Genomic DNA, 15,821 nt, shown 5'->3' with positions numbered 1-15,821 from the left:
AGTTTTTGGTTGTGGATGCGGGCACAGTTCTTTGATGGCTCCATTTTGTAGGTGCATTGTTAGGCATCTTGACAGGGTTGTGGTAGTCAATGTGATGTAGGAGGCATTTGCAACTTCATTCTCTCTATTGTGATTTATGTGTGTGTGTGTATTCTTGAAAGTTCAGCGCATTTTCCTATGTTTTAAGTATTACAACTCAGTGTTATGAAAACAAAATGTATTTTGTGTGCATTTCTATTTTATATATTTCTCTGTTTTGGCTCACATGGCTGTTAGGCTTCTCCATGGACATTCTGATGATATTAAGCAAGTTGAAAATAGAAATGTATATTTCTAGTTCATTCTTGCAACTGGTATATTTCCATGTTTTACTTCTGTAGTCATACATTCATCTCTAGCATTATATTGTGTTATATCTTATCAGGAGATGGAGCTCTTGATAAAATGTGGAATTTCATCTCTCACTATTATGTAAAGAAACTGTGTATTTGGTACATTATGCTTGGACTAACCACTTGCATTAACATCATTACATCAGTAGGCAGTTAATATCCTCCACATACAGTGCCTATAATTCCTCTGGCTTACATTACCTTCATAGAAAATGCTTGTCTAGCTATCAACTTGATCGCTACCATCTTACTATACAGAGCACCTTTTTGTTTTCTTTATGTTATGCATCTCCTTGCCAAAGTCCAACACAGAAAGTTTAGATTGCTGGGCAAGTATTTTTTATGCTATTTTTTATCATCTAGATTTGAGATGTGATTATATGAATAATATTGTGACTTAAGTTGTTAGAACCTTTGGTTAATTTAATTTGCTGTTTAATCTCAAGATTTACATTAATATCTTAAAATCTCTAAAGATTTTCATTTCTCAGTTACTTTATACCACTTGTAATTTATTGTAACTTTGGTACATGTATTTACTTGGAATATTTTGTGGTTTTCTATAACTGTTGTGCCTTTGCCATCAATTTAGTTGGCTTATGCTTCTAGCAGCTTGAATTGACATTCATAGTCAATCTATTTTCTTCATATTATGCTCTATTAAAAGTTTTGCAGAATTTGTTTTGTTGTTTTTTCTTGACGCCCCAGATAGTTTGGCAGATTTTTTCTATACTGAAAATGAACTTCTAGAATAGTAGATTTCTATCAATTAGTACGTGTGGCATTTATTGTTTATTCATTTCCATCATGCTTATATGTACTAAGGTTCTTGCCCCTCCTACTTTACCAGTGGATGTTTGTTATTCATTTGGACAAACTATTTTCTGTGGCTGTTGTTATTAACTACAATAGTTTTTCTATTTTCAGCATTTTTTTAAATGCATTTTCAAACTACCCATCTTATAAAATGATAGACATCTGTAGGTACAACAATTTATAATTGAGAATTAAGTTACATTTTTAACCTCAAACTTTTGTCATGAAAATATATCATATACACAAATTAGTACAAAACCTGTTAGTAACTGAAAATACAATTAATATGATTTATGGGTTTCTCCTTACAAGTTTTCACAAGAGTACTAAAAACATTGAATCTACTTTCATGACATTTTCCAACAACATTTTATATAAAGTTAATAAAGTAAACCTTGTTTAGCAAAAAAAAAAAATTAAAACCTATTTTTGGACATAGTCCTACTTCAAGTGTCATTTAATTGAATACATCTTTAATTGTTAGAAAGAAAGTTATTTCTTAATACCCAAAATTTGCCCAAGAAAACTGGTGTTCATAGAAAAAATAAAGTATCAGAGCTTGCAAGATGGAGTGCTTATATTAGACATTTTTAAAAAATACAGTGTGTGTATATGTATACAAGTAAAATGATTAATCAGCAGAAAGGTTTGTTTACTAATTATTACATGCTTATTTATCATTAAGCTAAAAAAAAATTATCTTGTGTTTGTGATAACATTACCAGGAAACATTTGAGTAAGTAGATACGATTTGTTTTTCTTCAAGTTGTTTTTTTTAACATTATTACAATGCACTGTAGTATACCATTATCAAAAAACAGATTGTTTTTCATGCACTCTATCAAGAATTAGGTTGTATTTAGTTTTTTATTTGTTTCATATATGTTTTTGAGTATGATAAAAAAATTTAGGTCTATCTTTTAAAAGCACTTGGATTATATGGTTTCATATTTTTGTTATTTTTAGCAAATATGCTTATTTTTTTCCTTCTTAAAGCATGTTTACTTCCCATAAGTCCTATGGGTTAAATGCTGACATTCTTGTTTCTAGTATACAATTATCCAAATTAACTTTCAATTAAAATACACTAGCGAAATAGTAACTGTAGTTTATTTACACCATACCAAAGCTACTTCTTAATAATGTTTAAGTTTTTTATAGAATTCATTCATTAACATACATCAAACATTATAAATGTCAGTTATGCACTTTCAATATAAGCTGTCATAAAATCAAATTGATAGAATAATAATTTTCAAGTGAATTAAACTAAGTTGATAATATAAAGATTGTAAGGTGTCCATTTTTTCATTCACTTTGATTTGTAGGCATTATTGAACTTTTAAACTCTTAAACTACAGTGAAACTACTTTTTGAATTGTATAATTGCATATTTAATTATATATTTTTAATATGTCAATCCTATCCACAAAATAAATTTGCTCCAATTTTCCAAACTTTCCATAAACATGTTATTTCCAGGTATTTCCCGATCTGCACAATGCGGTGTACATTTTAAAAGTTTGTTAGAAATTTCACAGTTTACTCATCCATAAAGTATATCAATAATTATGCACACTTGCAAAGAAAGCATTTGGCTGTTTTCAAGATGCTTGAAATGAACAAGAGAAGACGTTCTGATCATAACATGCAAAGGCATGGGTAGGAGAGGCCTATTAAGATCTATATGTCAAGTTGTTACTCTGAACAAGGAGGCTCATTACTTAGCAATGGGATCAAGTGAGATCGAGATATGCTGCTAAACATGAGCTAAGTCATTAGTAGTATGTAGATCATCATATGTTTCAACTTAAACAATTGAATAGTGTTGTTAAGAGATCATCTCTTTGAGAAACTGTTACTCAAAAAAGGATACTGGCATAATTCATGTCAGTAAACTGAAAGATGTATCATTATAAAAAAAATTCTTTGTCTTGAGGAAACAAAAACATGAAATTTATACAAAAAATGCTGAGAAGCAACATACAATAAATTATCCAGCATAATAATGATAGAATAATTATCTTTTAATATATAGGATGGCCCAAAATTATTTTTTATGTTTTAAATTTTAATAATTAAATAACTAAAGAAATATAACCATGCACTCTTCAACATCTTGTAGCCCAACTCAAACAGTTTTTATTGTCATGTTTTTTTTTCACTCCAGAGAGTAGTGTTACCCCATAAAATGGCAACTGTGCAAGAAAAGGCTCAATGCAATGGATTGGTCAGAGTGGGCCAATTCTGTGGTCTCTGTGTTCACCAGACATTACTCCACTAGACTTCTTTGGGGGTATGTCAAGGACATCATGTATTGCACACCTATAGCAAACATCCTGGAGTTAAAGACCAGGATAGTGAATGCCATCACCACTGTAACTGTGGGTATTTTGCAGCAAACATGGACTGAAATTGAATATCGGTTAGACGTGCTCAGAGCCACTAATGGTGCATATGTAGAAGTCTACTGACATATCAATGAAAACTGTTTAAGCTACAATATATTGAAAACTGCATGGTTGTATTATTTTAGTTATTTAATTATTATATTTTAAAAGAGAAAAGATAATTTTGGACCACCTTCTATCTGAATATCAATATATAATGATCATCATGATGTCAACTTTTTCTCTGACATGGTTCAAAGTTAGCTTCAATCATAGTTACTTTCTGTGGATGTGTTCTTTAAAAACTTACCCATGTGAATAATGGATGAAAATTGCACTAATCAATAAAGGTAAAATTAAGTTTATGTTCTCTGGACATTTTTAGAAGAAAAGGCATTAAACTTTTTGGGTTATAGCCTTTTATTTAAGTTGAATTATTCAGCCATTGGAGAAAAAGTATACATCCATTTTTCTTCTAGCCTGGAAATACAAAATTTCTGGATTCAGTAACTTCTTGGTGACTTGTAAAATTCACTATTTGTTTATTAGCTATTGATGGAGTGAGATTGGATGCCCTTGTAAGTACAGTAATTTTTGTTATTTTAAATCCTACATATAGAGCTCATTTTTATATCTTATCACTGTTTTCTCTTTTAGTAGCTATGTCTCCTCCAAAACAACATGGAACTTGGGCTCAAGCTGCAGGCAAGGGTTTAAGTCCTACTGCTCCTGTTTCAACTCCTAGTAGCACAAGCAGTGGAAACAATGATCAAGTTTCAAACAATGGAAATGGTGTTACAAAAGTAAGAATAGAAGAACACATTTCTGATCTACGAATTGCTGCTGCTTACAGTGATGGTTGGGGACAGACTGTAAGTCAAGCTATTTTTTTATTCTATGATATTAGTTGTTATTGTAGATTAATTAGATAATACATTTCTTGCAGTTTTTAACTTTCTCTTATTTTCCTGAAAAACATTTAGAGCTCTGTCTTTTAATTATGAATGAAGAAAGTAGAAAAATGTGTGAAGCTAGAATCACTTTACATTTATCGTATACTTATTAATACAAGTATGTAGTGTCTCATTTGTGAATATGATGATTCTAAATTTTTACAGGCTTGTTTGTATCATGGAAAAGTAGTAAAATGTGTACGAGTTTTGCTTTACTCTTTGTATTCTTTCATTGCTTTTCCCACTTTTTGTTCAGGCCACTTTGGGTTTTAAAGCAGAAATATTAACCAATGTAATTAATTATGTTCTGGTAAGTGTTTGGTGCCTCTGTTAACTCTTCATATCTCGGATTGGCTGTTTTTGCATATGTTAGTGTGTTACATTCAGAATTTCATTAAACAACTTTGTTATCAAAGTATGTCAGTAAATTTGGCATGAAAGTGTAGTTTATAATTCAAATTTTTATATCATATAAATTTTCATGTCATAATTTCAAAAAGAAACATTTAAAAATTGATCAATTTTCATTTTTCTGTGTCACATGATGTGTCTGAGCTCCATTTCTCCACTTTAGAATTTTATAACTTCAAAAACAGGCTACTACAGTTTCTAACCAATTATAAACTTAAACTAAACATAATTATAAACAAGAATCTAGAATCCGCAACTCTTACCACCTTGATTAGCTGAAATATCGATAAGTTTATCAGACCTACTAGAGTAGCCCCTCCTATCACTCTCTTTCTGACATTCTAGATTGTTTTGCTAATCAACTTTGTATGACTGATGGACATGTTTATAATCAGTAGGGAGAACAGGTTCACCTATACATAAAGCTTCTTACAGTTATTTGATTTTGATTAACATACTAGTACATACAGTTGGCTGTAGTTTCTTTGTCTGATTACTGTTATTATCCTACTTCAAACAACTGATGGAATTATTTTAACCTATTCATTTTTAACTTATAAAATCAGTTAAGTTATAAGAAATTATTCTAGTGACTGCATAATATTTGTGCTCTGAAATGCATACTCGAAAGATGCATGAATTATTTTTTGGACACTTAAATTTGTGAGACTCATTGAAGCTTAGGGAAGAACTGCTTCAGTGCAAACGAGATGCGGTGAATACTACAAGTTTTTGTTTTATTTATGCATATTTTTTAATTATTGTTACACAACTTTTTTTACCAAAAGTAATTAAAATGTAGAAATTAGGAACTTCTCAGCTTAGCCTAACAAAACTTCAGTAAAATAAAACATTTAAAATTTCACAAGCTTGAGTGTAAGCATAGCATGGTACATTTCATGGTAGGTCTACCAGACACAGCTAATAGAGGATTACTGCCCAAGTAGGTTCAAAGTACAGCAATAAAACCATAAAATTAAAAGAAAACACATGTAAAATTACTAATAATTGAAACTTTAAAATAATTAACTTGGAATTTTCTGTTCAATGCTGAAGTAAGTGCAGAGGAAAATATGGTATTACTCAAATCTATACTATCCAACTTTTCATTTCACTGTATATTAATGATATCTTTACAGTTTGTTTTAGGGTAGAGAAAATATAAAGTTTTACAAAAAAAACTTGTTATTCATTTAGCAGGTTTTAAAGGCTGTGCAAATGAAATATGAAAACTGTAAGATGAAGGAAGTATTTTTTATTCTTAAAAATCTATTTTATCATGTACAACAGCTTTTAATGTGTACTAATAGCTTGACAAATTTCATAAATATGCACTCAGTAAAAATTAGTATTTGAAACTTTGCAGATTTGGGATTGGTCAATATGACCAAGACCGTAAACAGATGGTTACCTAATTAAGTCTGCATGATTACTGGGAGAATTACTATTCTTGCCATTGTTATTTCTCTACTTCTGATGAAGAATTTAATGAACTTAGTGTTGTCAACTTTGTAGTAAATACCTTCCCTCCTACAAGAAGCTACTGTATAATGCTCGCATGCTATACTTAGAAACATTTTAGGCTGGGACATTTTTAGATAGTATCTGTATATATCCCACTCAAATAACTAACTTATTTTAATGCAAATTTTTGTATTTTTACTGATCTTGCCTTGAAGGGAAATTCTTTATTTTTAGTTTTTCTCTAAATAGGTAGCTTACTCTGACTGGAAGTTAATATTAAAGTTACTTTCTTAATTATTACTTATAAATATTATAATGCATTGTTTCATCAGTTGGGTACCGTTGCTGTTAACAATATTTTCAGATGTAATCCCTGTGATATCTCTTGAGGTTTGGCCAGTTTAGATTAGTCCTAAATGTATGATAAACTGACAGTGCAACAAAACTGTTATAATAAAAGTATAGTATTAAAAATAAAATTGAAAATTAATAAAATTAGATTTATTAAACATTTTAACCAACACTGTTAATGAGAGTAATAAATAAAGAAATAGAGTATATCTACCTTACATATAGAACACATAAACACTAGCTGTTGGCTTCAAGTGCTGTTGTAGATTTAATATTCATTGAACAATGCAACATCAGTGTGTATATGCTGAACTTCACACAACCCTCCACAAAAACGTCAAGTGACTGAGGAAAACCCATTAAACAGCTCTGACAGTGTAACCTTAGAGATGTGTGCCACATGAAATAAATTCCCATGACACATTACCTTTGGTTGAGGAGTTAAATAGCAGAATATTACAAGGAGTACACCAAAAAATAATGTTTATGAAGACATAACATAATAAGATCATAGGGCTAGCTTATTTAGTGCTGGGATGTTTAAGAAATTCATAAGTGTTTGCCATATTGAGTCACTCATTGCAATGACACATAAAACTAATTTTTTTGACAACTAACCAAATTGTGGTTTGAGAAATTAAGGTTTTACATATATCAGTATAATGTGTTTAATTGTTAAATGTATGTTATTTTATACAGATATTTAATTAAAAAACTCAGTCATTTATCTTTAATTTAGAAAAAGAAAGATCTGTAAGCTTATGGAAAGAAACATCACATTATGTGCAAACCTTAGGCCTGATAATTTAAATGTATAATTACTGTTCTATGTGTAGAATTTCATGAGAATATACTTGTAGATTTAAAAATGAATTATTTAAAGAAAAATATTTTGTTCTAAAGACATTCAAAAGAACTACAAGTAAATTGGGTATTTACAAAACTCAGTCAGGTTGAACTGCATCTGTTTTACTATTTATTGAATACTATTTGTAAGATGGTTCTGTAAATAGATGTTAAACTGAACTTTGTTATACTGCTCATAATGGGAGTGTTGCAATGAGAAAGTCTTGGAAAATCTGTACCTGGTATGTATTTTCAGGACTTATCCTAAGCTTTAGACACAACCTCACATATAATAGAGGAGGTTGGAAATTATCATTTAGTCAAGAAAACAGAAATAAAACTGGTAGCACTTTCTACAGTTTATCATTGTCTTCAAGCAGTTAAACACTGGTCAAGCAACTGGCCAGATAGGTTTAATTTTACTGTAACCTGAAAAATAACTAACTGTAATATACAGGAATTTGATTAATGAGTTTCACTTGTGAATACTCTGAAACTTCTAGAGTACAGTAGAGTTTAGAGCATGGCAATTAATCAATATAATCAATTAACTTTGAGCATTAAATACCTCGATTAGAGTTTATGTAAAATAACTGATTAATTGAAATAATACAATTAACTCAATGTTTCAGAAGTACTCAACTAATCTAAGTTAGCATTATTCTGCTTATTATTATTATTTGTTTATTATTCCAACTATCCAAGTGATGGAAGTATTGCCATTATGATTTCTCAATATTATTTTTTATTAATTCAAGATTGTTCAGCTTAAACAATTAGTGTCACTATTTGCACAAACAATCAACTAATCAAAATTAGTGTTTCTGATTATTACTGTTTTCAATTATTCCAACTAACCTAATCTCGAGAGAATATCTATGGGGGTTTGAGTTTGTTTTATTTCACCATATAGTAACCTAAATTAATTTAGGTATGTATATAATGTTATGACGTTTCGTCATATTTCTTATTTAATATTATACAGTGGACCAGCTGTTTACTGATTGTGTTTATGTGTATATACGTGTGTGTGTGTGAAATTGAAAAGAGAATCTGTGATGCAGAGGCTTAATGCACTCTTTGATACCTTCTCATAAGAAAGGAGGACTTTGAAAGTTTGAGGCTTCAGTATGTAGTATGTGTATATTTCTATTGTATAATTGCCATTTACAGAGGTTTACAGAAAACAAAAAGAAACAGATACACGTATAAAATACTGAAAATTCAGTTTGCATGTTTAAACATTTTGTTTAAAATTTTCATAAAAGTCTCTGATTGGTTGGTAAAATATAGTTTTGTGATGCAATTATCATAAAAGTAAATATATAGTTGTAGTATTGTTTTTTTGTTAGTAGGTTCTTTTAAACTATTATGGGGAAAATAATTCAGCATTCCATCTATTTGCTGAGAACAAATTACTTTATTTCCTCCTTTAACATTTCTACAAGCTTGTTGTAGGCTTCTTTTACAAATGATGTTAAAACCTCTAACAATACTAGGAATAATGTGAAGTCAACTTACTTGCACAAAGTGACTTGAAAAGCATGATAGAAAACAGATCTAAATTCTTCATGAAAACACTGACTGATTCAACTCTATCTTGAAAGAACTCTACACACTTCACAACTATCTCATTATTACTTATGATCTAGTTCTGAAGGTATGAGAAAAACTTGATGTCAACTTTGAACTTTCTTGGAGTTCTAGACCTGCTTAACATCATGTACCCTCTAGCTAACATACAAATTACAACATTAAAAATATAGTTTACAACGATATTGTAATATATAAGTGCTTCAGATCTCCACAATAACTTTAAGATGATTTAATGTTGTAATGATACTCCAATCACCGCCCACTAAAGTAAGTTAATCCATTATTGGAGTAAACAAATTACATGTAAGTGTAAAAATCAAATCTGTATTTTAGGATTTTACTTGTATTTAGCCTAAAATAATGTTACATTACATGAATTTGTGTTATTATAGTTAGTTAAATACTATATAATAACATTGAGGTTAATATTAGATCACCCACTGATAATACTTTAGCTAGTTGTCATGTGGGTTTGTAAGTATATCTTTTAAGCTAGTAGTATTGGATGTAACATTAATATTGATATAAATATTACTGTAATTCTGTATAAACTGATCAAGCTTAACTTTTTATATAACTTCAAAAAAAAAGTTGCCTGAACAGAAGTGTCATTCTTCCTCACTTCATAGTTGAAAGTTTTTAGGAGAGAATGCATCATTAGTTGATTTCTGTACATATCTCTAAGATTTACCCTTTTAATATCGATATAGATATGGAGAGAGAGAGAGAGAAAAGGTGATTTTTTAAGTTTAGAGCCTTGACACTCAGCTTCATCTCTGCTTGTGTTCTTACCATGATGGTTGGCATAAACTTCTATATGAGTGATTTGCTTGTTTTAGTCTTCTTAAAGTGTGGTTTTTATTCAGAATAATGGTGGATGTCTTTTTCTTCAGGAGTCCTTTCTCTGGTGGCTCAAAAAGAAAGTTTGTAATGCAGGTTTAAATTCTCATAAGGTTTTATACAACTCTTATAATCTTTAAATATTTCTCATTTTGTTAGAATTGGGAATTCTATGTCCAGCTAATATTTTTGTTTAAATACATTTTAAATTTTGAATTACTGTAGTTTATTCCAAAATATTAATCTGTTTTTATTTTTTCCATTTTAAAATTTCATTTTAATTAAACCATCACATCTGTTGTCATTTGTTTCCTTTATTTTTGGTATTTTCAGATTCTTGTCTCTTTTTATTTTATTTTGGATAACTACATAACTTTTTGGACTTTTATGTTCCTTCATTAATGACTCTGATTTATTAATTATTTATACAGGCCATAATATTTCAGTGATTTAATCATAATCTTCCATTCTATTGGACACAGCTACTTTTTTTTTCTCCCTGTAAATGGAAGTTTTGTGTGAGAAATATTGTTTTCTCTTCCCATATTAATATCATTTCAGTGTCATTTCTTTTGCGTAGTTATCAGCTGTCTACATTACATTATTTTTATTTCAAATACTTCATGTATACTGTCAAGGTCATTGCTTGACTTGCATTGAATTAGGTATTTGCACAAATGGGCTGATATTAGTTTTTGTTTAGACTATGTCAGGGTTTTATGTATATGGGCTTGGATTCTTTACAATACGTGTCTGTGACGTGTTGGCAATAAATTCGAACAATAAACGGACAGCACACCAACCACTTTTTTTTTAAATAATATATTTTAAACAACTCAAACATATGTACAAAAATTCTTTACAATATAGGATATCACAGTTGTACCTAAAATTAAATAATTCTCTTTCTTGTTGAAACACCACACAGGCTGATTCAATTACTTTAGAATCCAATTGACAAGATGAATTACTTTTCTCTACTCTGTTCCTTACTGTACAATTTGTGATACATTCACTTATGTTACTCCATGGGTTACCACAGTTGTATCTCAAATATTATATAATTGTCTCCTTTTTGTTAAAGTCCACACAGGTGGGTTCAGTTACTTTAGGACACCCTCTGAGAACACAAATTATTTTCCTTATCTCTGTTAAGTTAAATTGTGAAACTCACTTTAACATATTACCCATTACAGCTAAACTAACAATCACGCAGTCTAACTTCACTTTCACTAACTTAACTTTTACTGACTTCCTTTTTTTACTTTACTTCTTTTGTTCGTTACCACAGTTGTATCCAGAACTTTAAATAATTGTATCTTTCTTTCGTCAGAAGTCCACACAGACTAGTTCAGTTAGTTTAGAATCCAATTGACAAGACAAATTATTTTTCCTATCTCTGTTGTTACAATACAGCTGTGAAACACACTATAGAAATCATCTGTTGAGGCTAACTTCATGTTTTATTTTCACTAACTAGCTTTTTACTGACTGAACTTTACTTACTGTACTTACTTGGTCACCTATATATATATATATATATATATACCTTCGCCAACTGAGGCCTAGAATTTTCTACAAACTAGGAGATGCTATGATGTAATAATACTCACTTAGCTAGAAAAACTTAGAGGTTTTGAGACATCAACAATACTACAGCATTTAAACTACACACATGACGTATGATTCTTACCAAGCTACATAACAAAATTTGTTATAACTATTACTATTAAAATAATTAACTTTCAACACTCTTGTTATGAAAACTAAATATTCATTAAATATTAAGTCACTAAATCAACTAAACAATAACTCTTACACAAAACAGTCTTGTATATCCAACAGACTAAGGAAACAAAAGTTTATCATTCCATCGTTTTATTAATGATCTGCACTTGTTCTGAACAGACTGTGAACCAAGACAGTTCTTGGGATCTTCCTCCTTCTCCACAACCAAGTTCCAAAGAAGGAAATAGTTCCATTTGGAGAGCTCCTATCAACAATGGGACAGAAATATGGGAAATCAATATTCGCAATCGCAACAAAGGAGTAGGAACACCAGCTTCTAGCAGTGGTCCAACACAGCCGTGGGGCCACACGCCATCAACTCATATTGGTGGGACATGGGGTGAAGAAGAAGATACCACCAACATGTGGACTGGACCAGGCTCAAGTGGATCTGTTCATGGTAATCCCTTTTCAGAATAAAACAAATTCTAATAAGTTTTTATAGTTACTTTTGCATTAGAAAAATATAAAAAAAATATTTATTTAGTATCTAATATTAATTAATCTTTTCCTGAAAACTTGAATAGAATTAAGAAAGGAAATACAAATAGCTTTTTTTATCATTTTTTTGGTTTACAGCAAATTATAAGCACTTTGAAGCTTCATAATTATTAAGACCTGATTGATTTTGTAATTTAGTTTTGCATTTGGTTTGTGCAGATACATATTTATTAAGGTCATTGCAAATGTTAAATTACACATTTGTCATCAAGTAGGATATTACCTAGATTCAAATAATAAAAGTGGTATTTAGATACACTTTTTTTTTCCCACATCATTTCTTATTTTTTTATGCTGTGTGTATTGACTTTCCATTGCACATATCAAACCTATTATGTTGTAAAATGGATTTACTAGTATTTATATTCTTTCCATGAAGCATTGTAACACTTTTATTTGTCATTTTGTGTGGGGGCATATAAATCAGGATTTACATGTAACAGTTGCCCATTTATTAGCCTATGGCAAAAAGAACTTCAAAAAATTTATATTTTGGCAAGTGAAAGCAAACATTCACTCCATGTTCCAAGTGAACATTAAATAAATATTGTTCACATTTTTTATCTTAATTGATTGTTTACAAGCCTAAAAATTCTGTTTTGAAAGTATTAACTGACAGAGCTCTGCTTTAGAGTGTTTACAATGTACATGTATATTGGGCTATTACAGACTGGTGGATGATTCCATCTACAGTGTCGATGTTGTAGCATTGTGTAATAGAGCACCACATTTAACAAGTGGTAGCCAGGTAAAACAAAATATCATGCTCTTTTTTTTTGCAAAATTAATTTATAAAATATATGTGTATGTGTGTGTGTGTGTGTCTATATATATATATATATATACATAGTACAACCATGGCAACACACATACGTTGATTTTTACATAGATTTATGCAGGGAAAAGATTATAAGACCAGTTTTGTATATGTATTTGTATGCCTGTACAGACCTCCTTCAGAGACTGACATTTTTTACAACATGCTAAAGGGTAAGAGTTATTTACAATTAGAGTGTTCCACTCTTTTAACAGCAATTGTTAATTTACAGATCCAGTAAAACATTATACAGAGTTAAGACACAAAAATATTGTAACGTATAAAGAAAATTTAATTATGATTAAAATCCATATATTAAACAAAGAATTCAACAAATATGGAATCTGTGATGTGTTATAAATGATAAGTATAAGTTTAAGCAGTAGTTATTGGGCAAACAAAGAAAAAGTTATGGTTACTTGTCCCATTGAATAAAAATTAATGTAGAACCTTTGAGTTCTCATATATTTTTTACCTCTAATAAAAACTGCAAAGTATTGAAAAGACTTCTGATTAGTGGCTCTTAAATCTATAATTTAATTGAATTTAAATATAGTTTCTTAATTTTCAATGTATTATTTCACTGGAAAAATATTTTGTTTCCCCTAATGATTTTACTGTGAGTACCAATCCAACACCAGCACTTTTGACAGTGACAGTATCTACACTATAAAATGGCTAGTGTCTGTTTGTCTGTCTGTGACAAACATATTACAACTTGCTGACTTTTGATCACAGTGAAACTTTTAGGAGTGTTTGGGAATACCTCAATCCCTTATTTCAATTTTTATTTTTACAAGTTTGACAGTCATTTCAATTTTCCTCTTTGCTACTGCCTTAGTACAAATGACACACAGACATACCATTCCACCATAATGTGAAGCCAATGAAATAAATGCAAAACCTTCGCTAGTTTAATTATATCATGTCTTCTTTGTCAAGTAATGTGAGATTTGCTTTGATGGTCAAGTACTGTACTTACTATACTATAATACAGTAGTATAATATAGTGTAAAAGTACAAGAATACAGTTCAACAGTCTGTGTAGAGCATTTTGAATATACTCATGTTCTCTAGATTGTAATAATTGTTTCTAAAAGGTCTTTTTTTACAACTACATTTCATTATAAAATTTACTAAAGAAGATTATAAAAAACATATTTAGAATATTTTATTGTAACATCAGGATGTATATCTTTTAGTATTGCCTGAAGCCAATCATTTTTGTTCTTAAGCAAAGTTTCTAAAGCCATACTTTATACACTATTTGCAAAGGTATACTGATTTATTTTGCTGTAATTTAACATTGTTTAATTTCCTTTAATAGATTAATAATCATGTTTGTGTTTCAAGTTGTAAATCACAGTTGTATTTTAATTTTATAATTTTGCAAGAAACTGCATGGTTTATTTTTATTTTATTGTCCTTCGGTAAAAGTTAACATTTGAATACACTGTATATCATATCAACTTGAAAATAAAGTGTGGAAGATTAACTTTTTAATAATGTTTTTCAGTTGGAGGAGGAGATGGTACACCAGAGAAAGGAAATAATGTATGGGGTAAATCAACAAACAAACCACCAGGATCTAGCACTAATAGCTGGTCATCAGAAATTATGCCAAAGAGGCATATCCTCTCATCAGGCTGGCAGGAACCATCCCCACCAACAAATCGCCGTCAGATAGGAATGACAAATTATGATGATGGTACATCAATATGGGGTAACCCTCAGCAGCAAGGGAAAGTGAGCTATTGGAAAGACATGCCAAACATGAAACCTATTAGTAGTGGAGGAGGTCCTGCCAATAACAAGTCTTCTAGTGGTGGGACCAGCTTAGCTGCTACAGGTTCTGGGATGATTCATCTGCCTTCACCAATTACCAGTGGAAATAAACCAGAAGTGAGCAACTCCATTTGGGGCAAACCGCCATTACCTAACCATGGCACTAGCTTGACAGAGATGCCTGCTCATGATTCCCTAGGGAATTCTGTATGGGAAGATACTATTAAATCTACTCACGTGAAGACCATCCCCACCACACCAGGAACACCATTTGGTGGGATGGGTGGCACCTGGGATCCTGGTAGTTACTGGAGTGCTAAGCCAAAGAGTGCTTCTAGCTCCAGTTGGACTGAAGGGCAGATAAATGCTTGTTCTTGGAGTGGCCCATCCAGACCAGTAAGTTAAATTTTTGTATTATGTTACATATGAAACCTGATTGACTGTATTGGTTAAAATCTAGAATATGTACATATTTATTTACCTGAAGACCTAGCTAAGCATTATCTGCATCCCTCATGTTACCTAAATAATCAACATGAGTAGATATGTAGCTGTGCTGCTTTATGAAATACAAATATTAATATAATTGTACATAGAAAAGTAAGTAGCATATTATCTGTCATATTAAGTATGCTTAAAACCCCTTAAAAACTTAATTTTTAATTAAGGTTCTTTTGAAAAACTATTTAAATTCATAAGGTTCTCTATAGACATTTGTCTTGTGTTGACTTGACATAACTAAATTCTTGCTTTCAGTAATGCTATATATACATGTTTTCCCTGTTGAATTGGTTATAATCCATGGATTACATGGGTTAAAATGCTAAAAAAGTGAATTTTTGAAACATTTTCTCTCACCTTAATATTCAAT

General features: G+C 30.3%; 1 protein-coding gene across 3 annotated transcripts in view; it reads left to right on the top strand.

Annotated features, from left to right (window-relative positions):
• Positions 1–15,821, top strand: part of LOC106469889 (protein Gawky-like) — an 84,977-nt gene that overhangs the window by 17,908 nt on the left and 51,248 nt on the right. For 2 of the 3 annotated variants that reach the window (XM_022398465.1, XM_022398463.1), the window contains exons 5-7: positions 4,256–4,470; positions 11,968–12,247; positions 14,682–15,346. In XM_022398465.1, coding sequence (XP_022254173.1) covers positions 4,256–4,470; positions 11,968–12,247; positions 14,682–15,346 — 1,160 coding nt within the window. The remainder of the gene's footprint in view (positions 1–4,255; positions 4,471–11,967; positions 12,248–14,681; positions 15,347–15,821) is intronic. The other variant, XM_022398464.1, reaches the window with a different exon arrangement.

This window comes from Limulus polyphemus, unplaced genomic scaffold, assembly GCF_000517525.1.
Source record: "Limulus polyphemus unplaced genomic scaffold, Limulus_polyphemus-2.1.2 Scaffold3709, whole genome shotgun sequence".
NCBI classification, from domain to species: domain Eukaryota; kingdom Metazoa; phylum Arthropoda; class Merostomata; order Xiphosura; family Limulidae; genus Limulus; species Limulus polyphemus.
This window is presented reverse-complemented; position numbering and strand designations above follow the sequence as displayed.